At 46.6% G+C, this 23,055-nt stretch overlaps 1 protein-coding gene across 3 annotated transcripts; it reads left to right on the top strand.

The window, feature by feature from the left end:
• Window positions 1-1,719: 1,719 nt before the first annotated feature.
• Window positions 1,720-19,924, top strand: LOC144495070 (beta-1,3-galactosyl-O-glycosyl-glycoprotein beta-1,6-N-acetylglucosaminyltransferase 4-like). 3 transcript variants are annotated; one of them, XM_078214919.1, is made up of 2 exons: window positions 1,720-2,033; window positions 14,608-19,924. In XM_078214919.1, the coding sequence occupies exon 2, from the start codon at window positions 14,609-14,611 to the stop codon at window positions 15,977-15,979; it is 1,371 nt and encodes a 456-aa protein (XP_078071045.1). In that variant the 5' UTR covers window positions 1,720-2,033; window position 14,608; the 3' UTR covers window positions 15,980-19,924. The 3 variants fall into 3 exon arrangements, with proteins under 3 accessions (XP_078071045.1, XP_078071043.1, XP_078071044.1); XM_078214917.1 differs by having other exon boundaries at window positions 1,720-2,037; XM_078214918.1 differs by having other exon boundaries at window positions 1,720-2,109.
• The last annotated feature ends 3,131 nt before the right edge of the window (window positions 19,925-23,055 follow it).

The following is a 23,055-nucleotide window of genomic DNA, read 5'->3' as shown; positions in this document are numbered from 1 at the left end:
CGAGCTGATGAGATGAACCTACCTTTTTTCAGCTGGCACCTTGATCCTAGAATTGGGATTAGCTTGCCTTGGGACACTTTCACCATTATTCTCAATGGATGTGGGCCCACAGGCCAAAAGTTGCTGCTCATCTGCACTCAATTGGGAATTTCACAGAAAGGCCATATGATTGATTGCCCTGGGGGCACCCAAGTGAGAGATTTGTGCAGTAGAAAATGTCCTTCTGAGGTGCAGATTGAGGCATGCTGTTGCGAGTTAAATAAAAATGAGCTTCACATTACAGCTAGCTGCCTCGGATCTGATCAGAGAGTGTTTAATGGTGGCACTGTATTTTCCCATTTTCCTGTTCTGATATGCCAGACGGCTCACACTCATTTGTCAAATGATGGCACGTTATCACCTATATGCAGGTTTGAAGTGAATATTGGCAGTCAATTGGAGTTCTGCAATGCTGGTATGCAATAACCAAAGGCCAATTAAGAAAACAATTTTTTTTCAATCATTTCTCAGAATGCAAACGTCTATCATTACCCTTGTGCCTGCAACATGCCCTGTCTAGTTCAGCGTCATTTGCAAACTTAACCAATTCAATTCAGCTCCTGAATCCAGCGCACTGATAGTACTTACAACACTTATCCTACAGCTCCCCTCTCCACTCAGAACTTAGCCCCCTCAACATAATTCCTCCAATATGTGTACCTCCTCTACCAGTTACTTACTCTAAATACATTGTCCCAAATTCTCCATAAAATTTGAATCAGGGAATTTCCAAAATCGTCCCAGGAAATCCAAACGAGCATCTTTCACTCACTGTTGCATCTTTTTCCAAAAAGCAGCCAGTGACCCTAGTTTGCTAGTTTGCCACCACTTAGGAAAAGGTCCCCACAGCCTCCTTGCAGGAGCGATCACCAGAGAGCAAAATGATACTGGGCTGTGGCACAGTGGTTAGCACTACTGCCTCACAGCTCCAGTGACCTGGGTTCGACTCCTGGCTTGGGTCACCGTCTGTGTGGGGTTTGCACGATCTCCCCGTGGGTTTCTTCCGGGTTCTCCGGTTTCCTCCCACAGTCTGAAAGACGTGCTGGTCAGATGCATTGGCCATGCTAAATTCTCCCTCAGTGTCCCCGAACAGGCACTGGGAGTGTGGCGACTAGGGGATTTTCACAGTAACTTCACTGCATTGTTCATGTAAGAAGTCTCACAACACCAGGTTAAAGTCCAACAGGTTTATTTGGTAGCAAATAATAAACCTGTTGGACTTTAACCTGGTGTTGTGAGACTTCTTACCGTGTTCACCCCAGTCCAACGCCGGCATCTCCACATCTTGTTCATGTAAGCCAGCTTGTGACACTAATAAAAAATAAGTGGCCAAAAGTCAGGTCAAAGAGGTAGATTTTAAAAGGTTGCTTGCATTTACTGCGAGCAGGAATGCTTACAACCTTTAAACTGTAAATGAGGCAAACAAGACGCAACTTTCCTTACATCCTGCCATTTCTGAACTTGGGGGATTAAACAGAGGATAGCAACTAAAATCCGCCGCTTGGTGTATGTGCTCATCGTTAAGTGTCACTCCTGTGAAGTGTGCGGCGTGTTGCTTAGAGATTTTATGAGCTTCGCCCGGGGTGAGCGGTGGATCACTTTTGATGATGATTTCCAACTCAGTCACAGCTCCAGCACACACACATTAACACACACAGAGTGGATGGGACAGGACGCGCTCAAGCGGTGGCGAGCCAGCCGCAGAGGAGTCGATGGATTGGAGCAGAAAATAACTGACTGCCTGACTGATTAAGGAGTTAAGCCTCGCCACCTTCCGAGAGCGCCGCTCTCTGACAGCCCAGACTCCGGACTCAACCCCGGGACAGCCGCTCAAATGTAGGAAACCCCCAGGCAGACTCTTCTACTGGGGAGTTCAACTCAGGCGTTTTCAAACTGTCCGGCACCGCTTCACTTTGAGGAAGTGAGCCGGTGTGGTGTGTGTGTGTGAAAGACAGAGAGAGACAGCAGACTGACACACGCACACACACAGAGAGGTGAGTGAACTGGAGGGAGCTGGGTTGCTGGCTGGGATCTATGGAAATGATGTGGAGATGCCGGCGTTGGACTGGGGTAAGCACAGTAAGAAGTCTCACAACACCAGGTCTCTGGAAATGACAGGATTGTCAGTAACAGCCTGGGTGAGGTCTACCCTGTGATCCATCTCGCTCATGTTGTCATTTCAACAATACAGATGTGAACCTCCCAATTTCCGGCTGAAAGGCCACTCTCGCATGTGTATCCCCATCTTCTCCAGTACTTTGTGTGATTGTGTACAGCGCCACACACACACATTGCAATGTGCCCCCTCCCGTCCACTTGTCCCAAATGTTTGAGTGATTTCAGTTTGACTTGTGCTGTACCGGGAGGTCACTGTGCTGGAGTGACACAGGGGGAAGGAGGGAAAGAGGGGAGGGGGAAAGAGGGAAAGAGGGGAGGGGGAAAGAGGGGGGAGGAGGGGGAAAGAAGGGGGGAGGAGGGAAGAGGAGAGGAAAGGAAGATGGGAAAGAGGGGAAGAGAAGGGGTAAGACGGAAAAGGGGAAAGAGTGGGGGGTGCTCGCTCTGATGAGGAAATGTTCTAAGTTGCTGCCACAGCGACTCTGTTCCAATCGCAGCTCCTGCATTGCCATAGCGCAGTTGCGGGCAGCCTGAATGAGGCCATTCAGCCCCTGGACTCGACCCTGCCAACAAATCAATTTTATTAAGCAATCGCCAGCCCCACCCACCTCTCCGTCGCCACATTTTTTTAAAGAAGTCTTTAATTTCCTTGGGAGTGGTGGAAAGGGTTTTTAAAAAAAAAACTGGTTCATGGCACGGACTGAGTGGGAGGTAGTTACTCATCTGCCGGGAATAATGAGCAGGGTGATTGCCCTGCTGTTAAGTGCTAACCCTGCTGCTCTTTTATTTGCTTCCGCAATGTCAGAAAGACTAAGTTCGATGCAGCAACACACAGTATTCTGGTGAAGTCTGTTTCCGCACCAGTTGCTTCCTCATACGATTCCTTCCAGGGGAGGGGAGCTTAGTTCTACACATAAACTCCGGCGGACTCTCTTTAGTGCCAACTATCTCCGTAATGCTCTTTAATTCAAGATCTGCAAACATTTCATTACGATTTTCAATCGGCATCTCCCATAAATATGTGCATTGATAGATAAATGTAGTCAACCCATGAATATATCCGCTGATAGGTAAATGTAGTCAATCATATTGTTTTTTAATATATCTGGACAATGAGAGCCCAATTCCAGAAACGATGGGAGTGTGAAAGTCCTCTGCATCTTTGTGGCTTCACTGTGACACTGAAGTCATTGGGGTTTGGTGAGGGAAGAGGTGATTTCTTCCAACGCTGACCACATACTTGGCACAATGGAAGGTGCTTGTGGTGGTTGGAGGGCAATCATCTCAGCTCCAGGCCATCACTGCTGGAGTACCTGCCCCAAACATATTCACCGGCTTGGTCCATGACCCTCCTCCCATCATAAGGTCAGAGGTGAGGATTGCAACACTTGGTGCCATTCCTTTTTTGACAAGATGTAGAAACATAGAAAAACCACAGCACAAAACAGGCCCTTCGGCCCCACAAGTTGTGCCGAACATATCCCTACCTTTTAGGCCTACCTATAACCCTCCATCCTATTAAGTCCCATGTTCTCATCCAGGAGTCTCTTAAAAGACCCTATTGAGGTTGCCTCCACCATCACTGACGGCAGCCGATTCCACTCGCCCACCACCCTCTGTGTGAAAAATTTCCCCCTAACATCACCCCTGTACCTACACCTTAAACCTGTGTCCTCTCGTAGCAGCCATTTCCACCCTGGGAAAAAGCCTCTGAGAGTCCACCCGATCTATGCCTCTCAACATCTTATATACCTCTATTAGGTCTCCTCTCATCCTACGTCTCTCCAAGGAGAAAAGACCGAGCTCCCTCAGCCTATCCTCATAAGGCATGCCACTCAATCCAGGCAACATCCTTGTAAATCTCCTCTGCACCCTTTCAATCTTTTCCACATCCTTCCTGTAATGAGGCGACCAGAACTGAGCACAGTACTCCAAGTGGGGTCTGACAAGGGTCTTATATAGTTGCATCATTATCCCCGGACTCCTAAACTCAATCCCTTGATTGATAAAGGCCAGCACACCATATGCCCTCTTAACCACCTCCTCCACCAGCGGGGCCGATTTTAGAGTCCTATGGACCCAGACCCCAAGGTCCTTTTGATCCTCTACAGTACTAAGAGTCTTTCCCTTTATATTGTGGGCGTCATGTGGGCGTCATGGGCTGGGCCAGTATTTATTGCCCATCCCTAACTGCCCTCCATTTCAGAGGGCATTTGAGCGTCAACCACATTGCTGTGGGTCTTGGAGTCACATGTGGACGAGATCAGGTAAGGACAGCAGATTTCCTTCCCTAAAGGGCATTAGTAAACCAGATGGGTTTTTACAACAATAATTTCAATGGTAGACTTTTAATTCCAAATTTTTATTCTGTCATGGTGGGATTTGAACCCGGGTCCCCAGAGACCTGGGTCTCTGGATTACTAGTCCAGTGATAATTCGACTTTGCCATTGACTCCTCAGGTACTGAGATGGTCCCTGTCTGTAAGCAGGAAGACCTGAGTGATATCCAGACTAGAGTATTTGTTGGCCTGGAGTCTTCTGGATTCAGCATCAACCCCGCGGTGGCCAAAATAAGCCTTCTGGAGATTTTGAAAGAATATTTCAGTGGCGCCATTGAGTGAGTTGGGCCAATTTGGTCCACAAGCACCATTCCCACCATCCCCAAAACCAGGAAGGAGGGTCCTGCAGCCCTGATGGGAAATGTAGTCCCTTTAACCATTCATGGAGAGTGGGGGACTAGGTGGAGGACAGACTACAACCCCCCTGAGAACACTGGAGCTGGCGGGGGAAGGGTGGTTGAGAGGGGGAGGGGGTGGAGGCGCAGTGGTGTAACTTGTCGAGTGAAATGCCAGAAGTTGAGGTGAACGGTAGTGGGTGGAAATGGCTGTGACAGAGGTAGGTGGTAGCTCAGTGAAGACCGAGATCTTCTTGTCGCTGATGTTTCCAGTATCTCCCCCACCGTCATCCCAAACCTCGTGAGCTGTAATGAAGTACTCTCCACTTTCCTGCACGAGTGCAGTTGCTAAATGCACAGCCAGGGAAAAGAAAATAGGCCATTTGATTGGCCTAGTCATCATATTATGGATGCTACTTACAGGCTGCACTGTGGCAACTCATTAGCATCACCTCATAAAATCTGCAACTTGTCCAACATAGAAGAATAAAGGGCATGGGAACAACAAGCTTCTCTCCAAACCCACCAACATTGGACAGATATTGCCTTTCCCTTATCACTAGTGGGTGAACATGGTGGAATTTGCTCCCTAAACTCGCAACCTGAACTACTGCAGCATAATAATACCACTTTATCAAGATTGAATAGGCAATGTATGCTGCTCCAGCCAATGATGCTGAAATCCTGAGAGGGAATAACAACAGCTTTTTTAAACATAAAAGAATTGAAGTTTTATTTACATAATGCCTAGGTAAGGGAATTTGAATTGATGCAATGCATAATCATTTACTTCATGTTAAGCTAAAAGAGAATCCAAAGGCCGTTTATAGGCATGTTAACAGTCAAAAGACCGGTGAAGTCAGAAGGCGTTGGCTGAGGCACAAGATGGGTGCTTTGCATTGGTGTTTACTAAAGGAGGGAGCTTTGCCAAACCCAGAGTGAATGAGGAGGTTGCCAGAATACTAACTGAGATAAAAATAGAAAGACTGACAGCACTTACATTGGGTAAGTCCGCATGGGGAATGCATCCAAAGTTGTTGAGGATGGAAGCTACAATAGTGTTGACCACCATCTTCCAATCCTCCTTCGGTACAGGGGTAGTGCCAAAGACCTGGAAAACTGCAAATGTTACTACACCTTGGCTCAAAAAAAGGAGAGGGAGAAGGATAAACCTGACAATGCTAGACCAATCACTTTAACATTGGTGATGGGGAAGCTTTTAGAAACACAAATCTGGGAGAAAATTATCAGCCATTTGAACAAGCTGGGACTAATAAGTGAGAGCCAGCACAGATCTGTTTAGGGTAATAAAGACAGAAGGTGCTGGAAAGACTCAGCTGGTCTTTGGAGAGAGAAATAAAGTTAACGTTTCAAGTCTGCATGTCTCTTCCTGGCGAATTGTCTTTGAGTAACTTGACTAAGTTTTTGACGAGGTGACAGAGAGAGTGGATGAGGGCAATGCATATATGGAGTTTGGACGTTTCTCTCCATGTCTGCGTGGGTTTCCTCCCACACTCCAAAGATGTGCATGTTAGGTGGATTGGCTTTGATGAATTGCTCCTTTATGTCCCAGGATTAATTCCTGGGACATTAAGGGGCAATTCGGTGGATTGGCCATGATAAATCTGTGGGTTACGGGGTTAGGACGGAGGGGAGGGCTTTCAGAGAGTCGGTGCAGACTTGATGGGCCAAATGGCCTCTTTCTGCACTGTAGGGATTCTACGGTTTTATGGTGCGGGCAGTATATGGACTTTAAAAAGGCTTGAATAACGTAGCACACATTAGACTTCTTAGTAAAATGACAACGCAGAGGATTTAAAAAAAGGCAGGAGTAGTATGAATGCAAGATTGGCTAAGGGATGGAAAACAGAGAGTACTGGTCAATGGCATTTTTCAGCCTGGAAGGTGGTAGATAGTGTGATGAAACTGTGCTATTTTGATATATTTTATGTTTAAGGTGTGATTGCTTTAAAAGGAAGTGTTTTGTTACAAGAGTCGATTTGTCTGGTAAACATGCAGCAGATGTTAACAATACAGGCTAATAATTGATTGTAGCTGGGCATGTGTTACTTTGCAGAGTTAATCGACCTTTTGTTTATTTAAATTCTCCTGGGATGTTAGACGAGGTATCCAGAGTCCTGCGAGTTTTTGACTAGGTTGATTGACAATAGTGCAATTCCCTAAGGAAGCACTCTTGTTTTTGAACATAATTAAATACTTTTAGACAGCATTTCCCGAGCCCCATGGAGACAGATGTTAGAGGCAGTGTGGTATGGGGGGGGGGGGGGGGGGAGCTGGGGAAGAAGTGGAACCATGTTAGGACAGCACCCTGATTGGGAGGGTTTTCGTTGAAGTGGACTGGGTTTAGGATCGGAGGTGGGCAGTCAATTCACATCAATAGTGAGGGGTAATGTGGTGAACCATTGTTGGTTCCCACAAGGTAGTGCTGAGCCATGGTCTGGCCAGTACTATGAGTCTGTAGATATGTTACTGTTGGGGTTAGGGTTGGGCTGTTCTACCTGTTAATATAGTCCTATGGTACACCCCAGTTGGCTCCGCCTCTTGGGAGAGGTATAAAGGTCACTGCTCTGCCTGGTGACCCTTTAGTCTGGGATTGTATACTGTATATAGTAGCTCCGTTATTGTTGGCAATAAAAGCCTTTATTTCCTGAGTACATCCTGCCTCTCGTGTGGTATATCGCGCATCAATTTTATTGCCAACAAGTAAATTCTTTTTTTTGAAAAAAAAACCAAAAGAAAACATGGAGCAAATGCTTAAACCCGAACGGCTTACGTTGGACCCACGTGCGGCGGGAGCATCGAACACTTTCGACCACTGGTAGAAGTGTTTCCAAGATTACCTCGACGCCTCCACAGCGGTCACCGACGACGCCGACAGACTCCGGGTCCTCCACGCGAGGGTAAGCGACGCTGTATACTTAGCGATCCGTGGGGCCACCGACTACAAAGGGGCCCTCAAGCTTCTCAAGAAGCGATACAACAAACCGCCAAATGAGATCCATGCTCGACACCTTCTAGCCACCCGATGGCGGCAGCCCGGCGAAACGACGGAACAGTACGCGTGCGAGCTTCAGCAGCTAGCCAGAGCCTGCAACTGCAAGTCAGTGTCGGCAGCCCAGTACATGAGCGACCTAGTTCGAGATGCGTTCGTGGCGGGAATCGGCTCGTCGTACATCCGCCTTCGGCTGTTGGAGCAAGGTAACCTCGATCTCACTAAAACCATAGAGTTAGCTGACGCTCTAGAAACGGCCTCCAAAAGTCTGGAGATGTACCCTGACGACCGCGTGGAGACAGTGTGGCAGGGGCAGTCGCAGACTCCACTTTATTCAGCGGGACCGAAAAACTGCGCAATTGCGTTTCCAGCCTCGGACCTGACGACGGCAGCAGCTCCAGGTGGCCCGCGGTGTTACTTCTGTGGGGGGGTGAAACACCCTCGGCAGCAATGTCCAGCTAAAGCGGTGTTGTGCTCTGCCTGCGGCAAGAAGGGGCATTATTCCAAAGTATGCCGGTCCAAACCTCCATCAAAGAACAGTAGTGCAGCGTGTGACTCCCCAGAGCCAGCCTCCTTGTCTTCTGCATCTTCAAGGTCTTCTACCACGTGCAATTCCAGGACGTCGCCATTCCGAACGACGGAGTCGCAAGACACGTGCGACCTGCAGGGGCCGCAGGTTTTGGCGCCATCGTCCACATGCGACCTATGGGGGCAGCCATTTTGGTCGGCACCGACCGCACATGACCAGCAGGGGTCGTCATCAACCATCTCAGCTGCCTGCAGTTGCACCCACGAACCAACGGTGGCATCGATCATCCTGGACCAGGCCAAGCCTCACAGACTCGACAAGTCCATGATGGACATACAGGTAAACAGACGTCAGATTTATTGTTTGTTTGACAGCGGGAGCACAGAGAGCTTCATTCACCCAGACACCGTGAAGCGGTGTGGTCTCCAGATTCGGACTGTCAAGCAGACAATTTCAATGGCGTCAAGGTCCCGATCTGTCACCGTGCTAGGGAGCTGCATGGTCAATCTGACGGTGCAGGGCATGGTTTACGAGAACTTCAGGCTCCTTGTGTTACCGCACCTTTGCGCGCCGATACTCCTAGGACTAGATTTTATGGTCCACCTGAAGAGTGTAACCCTGCAGTACGATGGGCCACTCCCTCCGCTTTCAGTGGGAGACCCGCAGCCTCTAAATTGCCCAACGCGCTCCACATGTAGTCTCTCAACGCTTAGGATTACCACACCCTCCCTATTCCAGAATCTCGTGCCAGGCTGCAAGCCCATCGCAACAAAGAGCAGGCGTTACAGCGCTGAGGATCGGATCTTCATTCGATCTGAAGTTCAGCGGCTCCTCAAGGAAGGGATCATCCAACCTAGCGCTAGTCCTTGGAGAGCGCAAGTCGTGGTGGTTAAGAATGGGAACAAACCCCGGATGGTCATAGACTATAGTCAGACCATTAACAGATACACGCAGCTGGATGCGTATCCCCTCCCGCGCATATCTGACATGGTCAACCAGATTGCGCAGTACCGGGTGTTCTCCACCATCGACTTAAAATCTGCTTATCACCAGCTCCCCATTCGCCCAGAGGACCGACAATACATGGCCTTTGAGGCGGATGGTCGCCTGTACCATTTTTTAAGGGTTCCTTCTGGTGTCACGAATGGGGTCTCGGTCTTCCAGCGTGCTATGGACTGAATGGTGGACCAGAACGGGCTGCAGGCTACCCTCCCGTACCTGGATAACGTCACCATCTGCGGCCATGACCAGCAGGACCACGATGCCAACCTTCTTAGATTCGTACACACTGCATCTCGCCTGAATCTGACCTACAACAGGGAGAAGTGTGCATTTTGCACACGCCGTCGAGCTATCTTCGGGTACGTGGTGGAAAACGGGGTCCTTGGCCCTGATCCAGACCTGATCCTCGAACTCCCCCTGCCCACTAGCATCAAAGCACTGAGAAGATGTTTAGGCTTCTTCTCATACTATGCACAGTGGGTTCCCAATTACGCGGACAAAACCCGTCCGCTCATCAAGTCTACCTCTTTTCCCCTAGCAACAGAGGCTCGCTTAGCCTTTGCAAGAATAAAAGCCGACATCGTGAAAGCCACGATGCACGCTATCGATGAGTCCATCCCCTTCCAGGTGGAGAGTGATGCATCTGATTTCGCCCTGGGCGCCACACTTAACCAGGCGGGCAGGCCCGTCGCCTTTTTCTCTCGCACCCTCCAAGGCCCTGAAATTCGACATTCGGCGGTGGAAAAGGAGGCCGTTCGGCATTGGCGCCATTACTTGGCGGGAAAACGGTTCACTCTGCTCACGGACCAGCGGTCTGTGGCGTTCATGTTCAACAACACGTTACAGGGTAAGATCAAAAATGATAAAATCTTGAGGTGGAGAATCGAACTCTCCACCTACAATTATTATATCATGTACCGTCCAGGGAAGCTCAATGAGCCCTCGGATGCCCTGTCGCGTGGAACATGCGCTAGTATGCAGGAGAATCGATTGCAGGCTCTCCACAATGACCTCTGCCATCCGGGGGTCACTCGGCTCTTCCACTTCATAAAGGCCCGGAATCTACCCTACTCGGTGGAGGATGTCAGGTCCATAACCAGAAGCTGCCGGGTATGCGCGGAATGCAAACCGCACTTCTACTGACCTGACAGGGCACACCTCATTAAGGCCACTCGTCCCTTCGAAAGACTGAGTGTGGACTTTAAGGGCCCCCTTCCCTCGACAGATCGGAACGTGTACTTGCTCAATGTGGTTGATGAGTACTCACGATTCCCTTTTGTCATTCCCTGTTCTGATATGACCGCTGCCACGGTTATCAAGGCATTTCGTGATCTTTTCACCCTGTTCGGTTACCCCTGTTATATCCACAGCGATAGGGGGTCGTCGTTCATGAGCGACGACTTGAGGCAATACCTGCTCTCATATGGGATTGCCTCTAGTAGAACCACGAGCTACAACCCAAGGGGTAACGGACAGGTCGAACGAGAGAATGCTACAGTCTGGAAGGCTGTCTTACTGGCGTTGAGGTCTAAAGGTCTTCCAGTCTCCCGTTGGCAAGAGGTGCTCCCTGATGCGCTCCACTCCATATGCTCACTCCTGTGTACGGCAACCAACGCTACTCCTCATGAGAGAATGTTTTCATTCCCTAGGAAGTCTTCCTCTGGGACCTCATTACCGTCTTGGTTGACGTACTCAGGACCTGTCCTCCTGCGGCGGCATGTTAGGACCCGCAAGTCCGACCCTTTGGTTGAACAGGTCCATCTCCTCCACGCCAACCCTCAGTATGCCTACGTGGCATATCCTGACGGGCGAGAGGACACGGTCTCGATTCGAGATCTGGCGCCAGCAGGGGGCTTGGAAACCCCTGTCGCACCCACACCTCCTGTTAGGGACCCCCCAACCATTATTTCCCCTCCTGACACGGCGCGGGCAGTATCGGGACCATCACTTAACCCTCTTACTCCCGTGTACAGCTTGCCTGAGTCCAGGAGATGGTCGCCACTTCAAGGCGTGCCCGAGTTCAGCGGATTGTCACCACCTCCTGGTCTACCGGCCCGTGAGGAACTGGAGGAGTCGCTGGACACCGCCTTGGAGAGAACGTCACCGCGATTGCCTGAACCAGTGTCATCGTCAGTGTTGAGGAGGTCACAGCGACGGTGCGGTCCCCCAGACCATTTGAACTTATAGACAGAGGAACAATTGTTCTGTGTTTTGTACCCCGTCGGCCTTTGTTTTCAAAGGAGGGGTGAATGTGGTGAACCATTGTTGGTTCCCACCAGGTAGTGCTGAGCCATGGTTTGGCCAGTACTATGAGTCTGTAGATATGTTACTGTTGGGGTTAGGGTTGGGCTGTTCTACCTGTTAATATAGTCCGATGGTACACCCCAGTTGGCTCCGCCTCCTGGGAGAGGTATAAAGGTCACTGCTCTGCCTGGTGACCCTTTAGTCTGGGATTGTATACTGTATATAGTAGCTCTGTTATTGTTGGCAATAAAAGCCTTTATTTCCCGAGTACATCCTGCCTCTCGTGTGGTATATCGCGCATCAGGTAATATGCAGGTTTTGTTGCAATTGTACAGTGTTGCTGAGGCCTCACCTGGAATACTGTGTATAGTTTTGGGTCCCCTATCTAAAAAAGGATATAGTAACACTGGAGGCAGTCCAAAGGCTAATTCCTGGGATGAGCGGGTTTTCCTATCAATGGAGACTAAATAGTCTGGGTCTGTATTCCCCAGTGTCTAGAAGGGATGGTGACCTTATTCAAACATATAAGATCATGAGGGGGCTTGACATGGTAGAGGGTGAGATGTTTTCACTAGTGGGAGAGTCTGGAACAAGGGGACATAGCTACAAGATAAAGGGCTGGTTATTTAAATCTGACATGCGTAGAAATTTCTTCTTATAGAGGGTGGTGAATCTCTGGAATTCTCTGCCCCAAAGGGTGGTGGGGGCTGGATCATTAGAAGTACTTAAAGTGGAGGTGGATAAATATTTGATCAAGGAATAGAGGGTGATGGGAAAATGGCACAGCAAAGAAGTTGAGGCCAGCATAGATCAGCCATGATTGTAATGAATGAATGGTGGGACAGGCTTGAAGAGCCTGATGGCTCCTCCTTCTATTTCTTGTGTGTTGTGTGCGTTCTCACCAACAGGCTGGGCCCCCATTGGAACCAGAGGCTCCATGCCCCCGTGACAGGGCCATGGGCAGGCAAGGTCACACCTGTGGTCCAAACACTTCTGTACCCTTGCTAAATCCTTTCCTGTTTTACCAGTCCCGGTTACAGTTCCAGGTAGAGACTAAAGGGGCTGTTTTCCATAGAACAGAAAGAGAAAGAGGAGATATGACATTGGTGTTTAAAATCATGATGGTTTTAGGTACAGTTAATAAAATGTAACTTGTTCCAGTGGCTGATGGGCTGATATTTAGAAGGCATAGATGTAAGATGATTAGTGAAAGAACCAGAAACGATATTAGACAAAACAAGTAGTTAGGTATTTGAATGTACTGCAGGATAGGGTGGTGGATGTAAGTTCACTATAGTAGCCTTTAAAGGGAAATTGAATCAATATTTGAAGGAGAAAAGACATACAGAGATATGGGCACTAACTGGATTGCTCTTTGTGGAATCCAGCCCAGAAATGCTGGATCAAATGCTTTTAGGAACATTCAATAAGATCATGGCTGATCTGTGGACTAACCTGCCTTTGGCCCATATCCCTTAGTATCTTTGCTTAACGAAAACAATCTATCTGAGATTTAAAGATAGCAACCGATCTAGCATCACTGCCATTTGTGAAAGAGAGTTCCAACCTCTCCCACCCTATATGTAGCTGTGCTTCCTAACATCTCTCCTGAATGGTCTGGCCCTAATCTTTAGACCATGCCCCCTAGTTCTAGAATCTGCAACCAGTGGAAATAATTTATCTTTACCTGCCCTGTCTTTTCCTGCTAGTATCTTGAAGACTTCGATGAGATCACTCCTTAACCTTCTAAATTACAGAGAAAACAGGTAACATTTGTATAACCTCTCCTCATGATTAAACCCCTGGAGTCCAGATATCATTCTTATAAACCTACGCTGCACTCCCTCCAAGGATAATATACAGTCAGAATCTTTTTCCCAGGGTTGAAATGTCTAATACTAAGGGGCATGCACTTAAGGTGCAAGAGAGAAAGTTCAAAGGAGATGTGAGGGGCAAGTTCTTTACACACTCAGTGGTAGGTGTGTGGAACGCGCTGCCAGAGGTGGTGGTGCAGGCAGATACGATAGGGGCATTTAAAGGGCTTTTAGATAAGCACACCAATATGCAAAGAACATAAGAACATAAGAAATAGGAGCAGGAGTAGGCCATCTAGCCCCACGAGCCTGCCCCGCCATTCAATAAGATCATGGCTGATCTGAAGTGGATCAGTTCCACTTACCCGCCTGATCCCCATAACCCCTAATTCCCTTACCGATCAGGAATCCAGCTATCCGTGATTTAAACATATTCAACGAGGTAGCCTCCACCACTTCAGTGGGCAGAGAATTCCAGAGATTCACCACCCTCTGAGAGAAGAAGTTCCTCCTCAACTCTGTCCTAAACTGACCCCCCTTTATTTTGAGGCTGTGCCCTCTCGTTCTAGTTTCCTTTCTACGTGGAAAGAATCTCTCCATCTCTACCCTATCCAGCCCCTTCATTATCTTATAGGTCTCTGTAAGATCCCCCCTCAGCCTTCTAAATTCCAACAAATACAAACCCAATCTGCTCAGTCTCTCCTCATAGTCAACACCCCACATCTCTGGTATCAACCTGGTGAACCTTCTCTGCACTCCCTCCAAGGCCAATATATCCTTCCGCAAATAAGGGGACCAATACTGCACACAGTATTCCAGCTGCGGCCTCACCAATGCCCTGTACAGATGCAGCAAGACATCTCTGCTTTTATATTCTATCCCCCTTGCGATATAGGCCAACATCCCAAGAATAGAGGGATATGGACCAAGGTCAGGCAGAAGGGATTAGTTTAATTTGGCGTCATTTTCGGCACAACGCCATAGGCCAAAGGGCCTGTTCCTGTGCTGTACTGTTCTATGTTCTATCCTTCCCAAGATGTGGTGCCCAAATCTATTCACAATACTTCTGCACCATTCTACGATTGTATTTAAAATGAAGTATAACGTGTGATCACTGTTCTAAACGATGTCCGAATTTGATTGTGCTGACCGCTGACGATGCTTTTGTATTTTGCAGAATGTTTTGCAAGTATTTCACTACCAAATTTCAGCTGAAGATGAAGAAGATGCTTTTGCTGTCTGTGACCTTTGCACTGCCCTGCCTATATAAACTCTTTCACAGTCACAGAATGGTCACAGGTTCACAGAGAACGTGGCTGGTGGAACCTTACTGGAGCACCTCCCAATTTGTGAGGAACAGAAAGAGTGGCAGGTACCTACAGTTGAAGCTCGACATAAATTGCACTGCCATCTACGAGTCCAGCTCAGTGGAAGTGGGTAAAACCTTAGAAATACGGAAGGGCAATATTGTTGATCTGGAAGATGAAGATGTTGAGTTGATGACATCTGACTGTGCTCAGTACCTCTCCCAACGAGGATATCAAAGCACATTAGTCTCAGAAGAGGAAAAGGAGTACCCTTTGGCATTTTCTATGGTGGTTCATAAAGATGCCATTATGGTGGAAAGGAGTTTAAAAATGATTTACATGCCCCAGAACATATACTGCATTCATTATGACCAGAAATCCTCAAACTCATTCAAAGCTGCCATGAACAATTTAGCCAAATGCATTCCTAATGTGTTCATTGCGTCCAAGTTGGAACTGGTACACTACGCTCACATCTCCAGACTGCAAGCAGATCTCAATTGCCTGTCCGATCTTCTCCAATCTTCAGTCCAGTGGAAGTACGTTATCAATTTGTGTGGCCAAGATTTGCCGCTGCGGTCCAACTGTGAATTGGTATCGGAGTTGAAGAAGCTGGGTGGATCTAACATGTTAGAATCGATGAAGCCCAGTGATATTAAAAAGGAACGATTCATGTACCGCCATGAGCTTCAAGATAATTCAAATGAGGAAGAACAGGTGCCCTTCAGAACCAGTGTTGAGAAGGAACCTGCTCCCCACAACATCAAAGTATTTACTGGCAGTGCCTATTTTGTTTTGAGTTATGAGTTTGTCAAATACATCAGACACAGTGTGGTGGCTGAAGATTTTCTCGCTTGGTCCGCAGATACCTATTCACCAGATGAGCATTTCTGGGCAAGCATGGTGCGGGTACCCGGAGTGCCGGGCGAGCTCTCCCAGTTGAGGGCCGATGTCACTGATCTGCAGAGTAAGGTGAGGCTGGTAAAGTGGAGCTACCTGGAGGAGACACTGTACCCACCCTGCACGGGCACTCACCGCCACAGTGTCTGCATCTACGGTTCTGCTGAGCTCAGGTGGCTCCTTGAATATGGCCATTGGTTTGCCAATAAATTTGACTCCAAAGTAGACCCTGTATTAATAAAATGTTTGGAACTGAAGATTAGGGAACGCCAGAAATATTGGGTAGAATTGACTCCTCAGAGGCTCTCTGTTTATGAACGTGGTGAAAAGTTTTGGGACTGAAGGAATGAAGCACTCTGTGCCAAAGTGTCCACCAGCTTAAGCTCAAAAGGCAAGAAATAGAACAAATGATATTTTTTCCAGCCTTGTGCTGGAAATCTTGATCAATGCTTTTATAAAGTGTAACATGAGGCCATGTTTGATCGGTTTGACAAATTGGATACCATTATTGGCAATGGACAGAAGGTACCAATTATGGAAGTGTTTCGCATCACTTTTATTCACCTGATCCGATGTTGGGTCACAGTGGAGCGTACACTATAAATATGGTCAATGAAAGGAATGTGGGTGTTGTCTGCAATCAAACTTTCTTCTGTCTTTTCTCACGTTCAATATGTGATGCTCAGCTCTCCTCGATCCTGATACTGTAATAATGCCATGCAATAATGGGTGTATCCTCAGGCTGAAGATGATTTAAAAATCTTATGTAAAATCATGCGAGTTAAAGATTGGAAAGTGGGCTGGTAGGGTTATTAATAAGATGTACAGCAGAGTGGGATCCAAACATGCCATTTTCAATATCTCTGGCTGTGCTCAAGCTAAGGCGAGGTTGCTTCCTGAGCAAATTGATGTAATAATGTAATCCATTTTCTAATTCAAATGTTTCTTACTGAATGTTTTTAAATAATTTATGGCTTTGGTTACGTGATCTGCTTTGGCAATATCAGGTTTACTGGCTAGCAGTAAGATAATGTTGAGCAACTTCATCAATGTCAAGCCACAGCAGTGTGCATCAGACACTTAGCCCATATGAGAGGATCTCTCGGCAGCAGTCAGGTCTCAAGTAAGTTGCACGAATCTGCTTCATAAGCAAAATTAGAAATATCCAGAGCCTTCACTGTGGTGCTTTTATTTAAATTAGTGTTTTTTAAAAATTCAGTATTGACAGGGGGCAGGAGCAAATCATTATATCTGAAGGCTGAGCGCATGGTGTGAATATTGTAACGCGATCAAATAAGGATTTTATCTGATGTGATTTTATGACCACACACACGTGACGGCATCTGTAATGGATGCTTGGTGAGCTGGGATTGTGCATTTGGGTTACAGACTGAGCTGCTGGTCGCTGTTGTTTATTTGATTTTTGCTTTCATCTCTGACTCCTGGAATCAGCTCAGGTTGATGAAATGTCTCTCGAAATGGGGCAATTTGAAACCAGCCCCGCAGCACAAAATGTCCCCTAACTGAGTACCCAGGGGCGATCTCACTTTGGCCACAGGGCAACTGGTATGAGAAATGGGAAAATGCCATTCAAGCAGCCTCCTTGGAGATTGGACCTGAGGCATTTAGTTGAGCGGAAACCAGGGAACTTTGCTCTTGTATCTAAGTACGTTGTGTCTGACCTTGGAATGCTTGATCCAATCCTCAACAACCTGTTAAGCACAAAATTCACAAGCACCTTCCTCCCTCCACCCCCACACCCAGAAATGGTTGTGTACTCATGAATCTCGTGATTTATGTTCGCAGTAATATTCAATGATGTGGGGTGATGCCTTTACGCCTCCCATGTCATTTTCTGGCCTTGAAGTTAGTTATCACCTCTTCCAAATCTGTCCGGGAAGATGTTTGCTCGGAAGCTAATTTAAAAGGGACAGCAACAAGGTTAAATGAGCAGTTTAATGCCACATTTCCATTGATTGCTACAACTTTGCGTACCTTTGTTTGATTCTTCGACCTTTCTGGTAATTTCTCTGATGCCCAATTTTTTTCATCCAACTCCATCTGAGCCACCAGTAAGTGTCCGAGTGGAAATTCCATATCGATGAGTTTTGAGGATGACAAAGAGTGGGAGAGGGAATGCCAACTGGTTAATCTGCTCCAGAATTGATCTGTGTCCGCTGATCACTATCCATTATTGTGTCCTGGCTGCTCTGTCAGTTGCCGATAGGCCTATTGTTGGTTTTCCTCCCAATTTATTTCTGCCTATCACTCCCTGGCCTTCTCTCACTTTAGTGTTGGATATGGTTGGCAATGGGTTCCGATGCCTTTTGAACCTCTCCAAGTATTATCAAAATATACGTACTTCCAGTTTGTCATTTCTTTTTAATTGTTTGCATTTCCTTAAATTTCCGTTCACCACAACTAGCATGTTTCACCCAATTCAAGATTCATAGAATCCCTACAGTGCAGAAGGAGGCCATTCAGCCCATCGAGTCTGCACCTACTCTCGGAAAGAGCTTCTTATCCAGGCCCAAACCCCCATCCCGTAACCCCACAAGTTTACCATGGTCAATCCACCTAACATGGACTGTGGGAGGAAGCCGGAGAACCCAGCAGAAACTCATGCAGACACGGGGCGAACATGTAAACTCCACACAGTCACCCAAGGCCGGAATTGAACCCGGGTCCTGGCGTTGTGAGGCAACACTGCTAACCACTGTGCCACCATGCACATAATAATGTAAGTGCACTGACCCATAAAAATGGAGTGCAATTAACCCCCATCATTTTGTCAACATTAGCATCAGCTTTTAACCATTTAGAACTGATTACAATACATAAAAATTTGAGTTATACAGGGTATGATACAAAGGATGCCAACAGCACTCAAGATGTAAAATTCCACATTGACATAGCATAAAATGGACAGCATCGCATCAACCACTGTCTGAGATTTAAACAAGCCACTCAAACTTTACATCCTATTTAACTCTGAACTAACAATCCGGCCCACATAATCCTCTCCATCACCAAAACTGCCAACTCCTTCTCTGTATTGTCAGTTGCCTCTCTTCCTGCCTCAGCTCCCTTGCAGCTGAAACACTCAAAGATCCTGCTACCTCTGGACTAAACTATTCCAATGTCTCCTTGCACCCACTGTAAAACCGAACTCATCCAAGCTCATTGCTGCCCATATCTTAATCCAAATCTTGTTCATCCATCACCTCTGTGCTCGGACACCTAGATTGGCTGCCATTCCCTCAATGCCTCCATTTTTAAATTTCTCATCCTTATTTTCAAATTCATCCCAAGGCAATACCTCACAAAACAAATGTCTACACTTAGGACATGACGCAAGTATCCATTTCTCAATTTTTAAAGTAATTAGTTCACAGGTAGTGGGTGTCGCTGACAAGGTCAGCATTTATTGTACAATCCCAATTGCCCCTGAGAAGATGGTGGTGAGGTACTGCATTTGAATTGCTGCAGTCCATGCGATGTAAGTGCACCCACAATGCTCTTATTCACCTAGATTGCATGTTGCAACAAGTTGTTTGACTGATCCTGGTCTCAGCCATTGCCTATGTAGATATCTATAGCAGATATCAGTGGATAATGGCCAGAAGTATTATCTCTGGCAGGTCTATTTTCTCCCCTCTCTTGACTGCTCTCATTGGAGTAATTGGAACGTTTCCTTGGCTGAGGTTTTCTACACAGACCAGGCCTTCCTTGTTGTGTGTGACTTAATATCTTATCGTGTCATTCATTTACCCTCTAAACCATTTGGGCATTCTGCATTCTATTGAGAGTTGTATCTCTCGCCGAAAAGCCTCTTCCTGTGGTGTAAAACCCTATGACTCATGTGATCCTTATCTGAAGAATTGTAAATCAGATGGAGACTCCAAACCTAAGATAATATGAGCTACATCAAATAAGAACACATTTTTAGGATCCCAGTTTGCTTTCGATTTACAATCCCACTCACAAACCTGATCCTATTGAAGTGAAAACCTCTAAAACTTGAAAGCAAATCATTACTTATTGAACATTTGGGGAAAGTATCGAGAATATTGCATGTCGGTAGATAAGCTAACTACTTGTGTTGTGGAGGAGAACAAAGCCCAAACTTCTAATAGAACATAGAACAGTACAGCACAGAACAGGCCCTTCAGCCCACGATGTTGTGCCGAGCTTTATCTGAAACCAAGATCAGGCTATCCCACTCCCTATCATCCTGGTGTGCTCCATGTGCCTATCCAATAACCGCTTAAATGTTCCTAAAGTGTCTGACTCCACTATCACTGCAGGCAGTCCATTCCACACCCCAACCACTCTCTGTGTAAAGAACCTACCTCTGACATCCTTCCTATATCTCCCACCACGAACCCTATAGTTATGCCCCCTTGTAATAGCGCCATCCACCCGAGGAAATAGTCTTTGAACGTTCACTCTATCTATCCCCTTCATCATTTTATAAACCTCTATTAAGTCTCCCCTCAGCCTCCTCCGCTCCAGAGAGAACAGCCCTAGCTCCCTCAACCTTTCCTCATAAGACCTACCCTCCAAACCAGGCAGCATCCTGGTAAATCTCCTCTGCACTCTTTCCAGTGCTTCCACATCCTTCTTATAGTGAGGTGACCAGAACTGCACACAATATTCCAAATGTGGTCTCACCAAGGTCCTGTACAGTTGCAGCATAACCCCACGGCTCTTAAACTCCAACCCCCTGTTAATCAAAGCTAACACACTATAGGCCTTCTTCACAGCTCTATCCACTTGAGTGGCAACCTTTAGAGATCTGTGGATATGGACCCCAAGATCTCTCTGTTCCTCCACAGTCTTCAGAACCCTACCTTTGACCCTGTAATCCACATTTAATACACTGGCTAAAAATGGATTTGAGAAGTGTGCCTTTTTATGTCACACACACACACATAAATATAATTGATTATCGTGTGGAGAGGGAGTGACATAGCAGTAATGTCACTGACCTAGAAATCCAGAGGCCCAGGTAATGTGCTGGGACATGTATTCAAATCTCACCATGGCAGCTAGTGGAATTTAAATTCAATGAATAAATCTAGAATAAAAGTTAATCTCAGTAATGGTGACCATCTGGTTCACTAATGCCTTTATCTAGTCTGGCCTACAGGCAACTCTTAGATGCCCTAGCAAGCCAGCTGGATCAAACCATCTTCAGCTGTTTTATCAATGACCTTCTCTCCATCACAAGGTCAGAAGTGGGAATGTTTGCTGATGATTGAACAACAACTCCTCAGATACTGAAGCCCATGTCCAAATGCAGTAAGACATGGAAAATATTCAGGCTTGGGCTGTTAAGCAGCAAGTGACATTCATGCCACACAAGTACAGGGCAATTACATCTCTAGCAGTAGAGAACCCAACCATCTCCCCTTGACATTCAATGGCATTACCATCGCTGAATCCCCCAATATCAACATCGTGGGGGTACCATTGACCAGAAAGTGAAGTGGACTAGCCACGCCACTATGGCTACCGAGCAGGTCCAAGGCTGGAAACTCTGCGGAGACTAACTCACCTTCAAAGTCTGTCCATGAGACACATGTCAATAGTTTGATGGGATATTCTCCACTTGCAAATAACCAAGACTCCTTTGTCAGCACCTTCCGTACACTGTCACTGTCTGTGTGGAGTTTGCACATTCTCCTCGTGTCTGCGTGGGTTTTCTCCGGGTGCTCCGGTTTCCTCCCACAGTCCAAAGATGTGCGGGTTAGGTTGATTGGCCATGCTAAAAAATTACCTTAGTGTCCTGGGATGCGTAGGTTAGAGGGATTAGTGGGTAAATATGTAAGGATATGGGGATAGGGCCTGGGTGGGATTGTGGTCGGTGCAGACTCGATGGGCCGAATGGCCTCTTTCTGTGCTGTCGAGTTTCTAAGATGACCTCTATCATCTAGAAGGACAAGGACAACAGACACATGGGAACACCATCACCCACAAGTTCTCCTCCAAGTCACATAACATCCTGACTTGGAACAATATCACCGTCCCTTCACTATTGCTGGGTGAAGACCCTGAAACTCCCTTCTTAACAGCACTGTGAGCATTCCTACAACACATGAACTGCAGCGGTTCAAGAAGGTTGTTCAGCACCACCTTCCCAAGGGCAATTAGGCATGGGCAATAAATGCTGACCTTAGCTAGTGAAGCCATGAATAAAAAAAATTAATAGCACAAAATTTTGACTATCACCCTAGACGTTGCATGTTTCCAGAAGCACATCAACACCATTGGCCTTCAATCCCAAACCTATGCATAGACAATAATCATTCGGCAAGCATAGACAAGTAACAACTGCTATACAGCTGCTTCACAGCATTGTAAATGCACCTCACAATTCTTGCAATACTAAAGTCAGGATTTTATGGCCACACCCTGACGCATCACCCCCTTGCGGCGGGCCATTTAAATAGCTGGTTACTTTGGCAGAACCTGTAATATCCCACTGGGAGAGAGGGGAGGGCCCCTAACATCCTGGCCTATGAACTTCACAAATCTATTTGATACTACTTTGTGAGATAGGAAAAATCAGAGAAATTGGTTTATAAATAAACACTGAAGCAGCTAAGTGAGAGTGAAATTAGTCTTTGGCTATAATGCAAGATGGTAATTTTACCAGTTGCAAAGCGTTTATGCATTGAAAATTTGTCGATATAAATTATTTAATTATAATGACCCAAGTAGAAGAGACATTCAGTAAATTTAAGACTAATGAATGCATAGCACAGTTACTACCCCAAACGTCATGCTTGCAGTTTCATGAGGTCCATGTCATCTCAGTGCAAACCAATCATACAATGGATTTGTATCCATTACTATACCTGGGCAGCATGGTGCTTAGCACCGCTGCCTCACAGAGCCAGGGACCCGGGTTCGATTCCCAGCTTGGGTCACTGTTTGTGTGGAGTCTGTATGTTTTCTGCGTGGGTTTTCTCCAGATACTTTGGTTTCCTCCCACAGTCCGAACGTGCTGGTTAGGTGCATTGGCCACGCTAAATTCTCCCTCGGTGTACCCGTTCAGGCGCCGGAGTGTGGCGACTAGGGGATTTTCACAGTAACTTCATTGCAGTGTTAATGTAAGCCTGTGACACTAATACATAAATTTTAAACTCAATGTAAAATTATTGTTCTAAATTTGAAGTTATTGTTCTGTGTAATAAATGATTTTTTCATATCACAATGTGATAACATCATTGCAACATTATCAAAGTCTTATGTTCCTTGGAAAACCGCTGTCCCTGTGATAATATATTATATTTAATTGACTTGAGAATATATCCGTAATAATTGTCTAGAAGTTTAATTTATATATTGCTTTATTTCAGCACAAGTGGAGTTCTACCAAGCTCTTGTGAATGTTGTTAAATACTAAGAAT

Source organism: Mustelus asterias, chromosome 6 (genome assembly GCF_964213995.1).
Source record: "Mustelus asterias chromosome 6, sMusAst1.hap1.1, whole genome shotgun sequence".
Taxonomy (NCBI): Eukaryota; Metazoa; Chordata; class Chondrichthyes; order Carcharhiniformes; family Triakidae; genus Mustelus; species Mustelus asterias.
The sequence above is the reverse complement of the archived record's forward strand: the minus strand, read 5'-3'. Positions and strand labels throughout refer to the sequence as shown.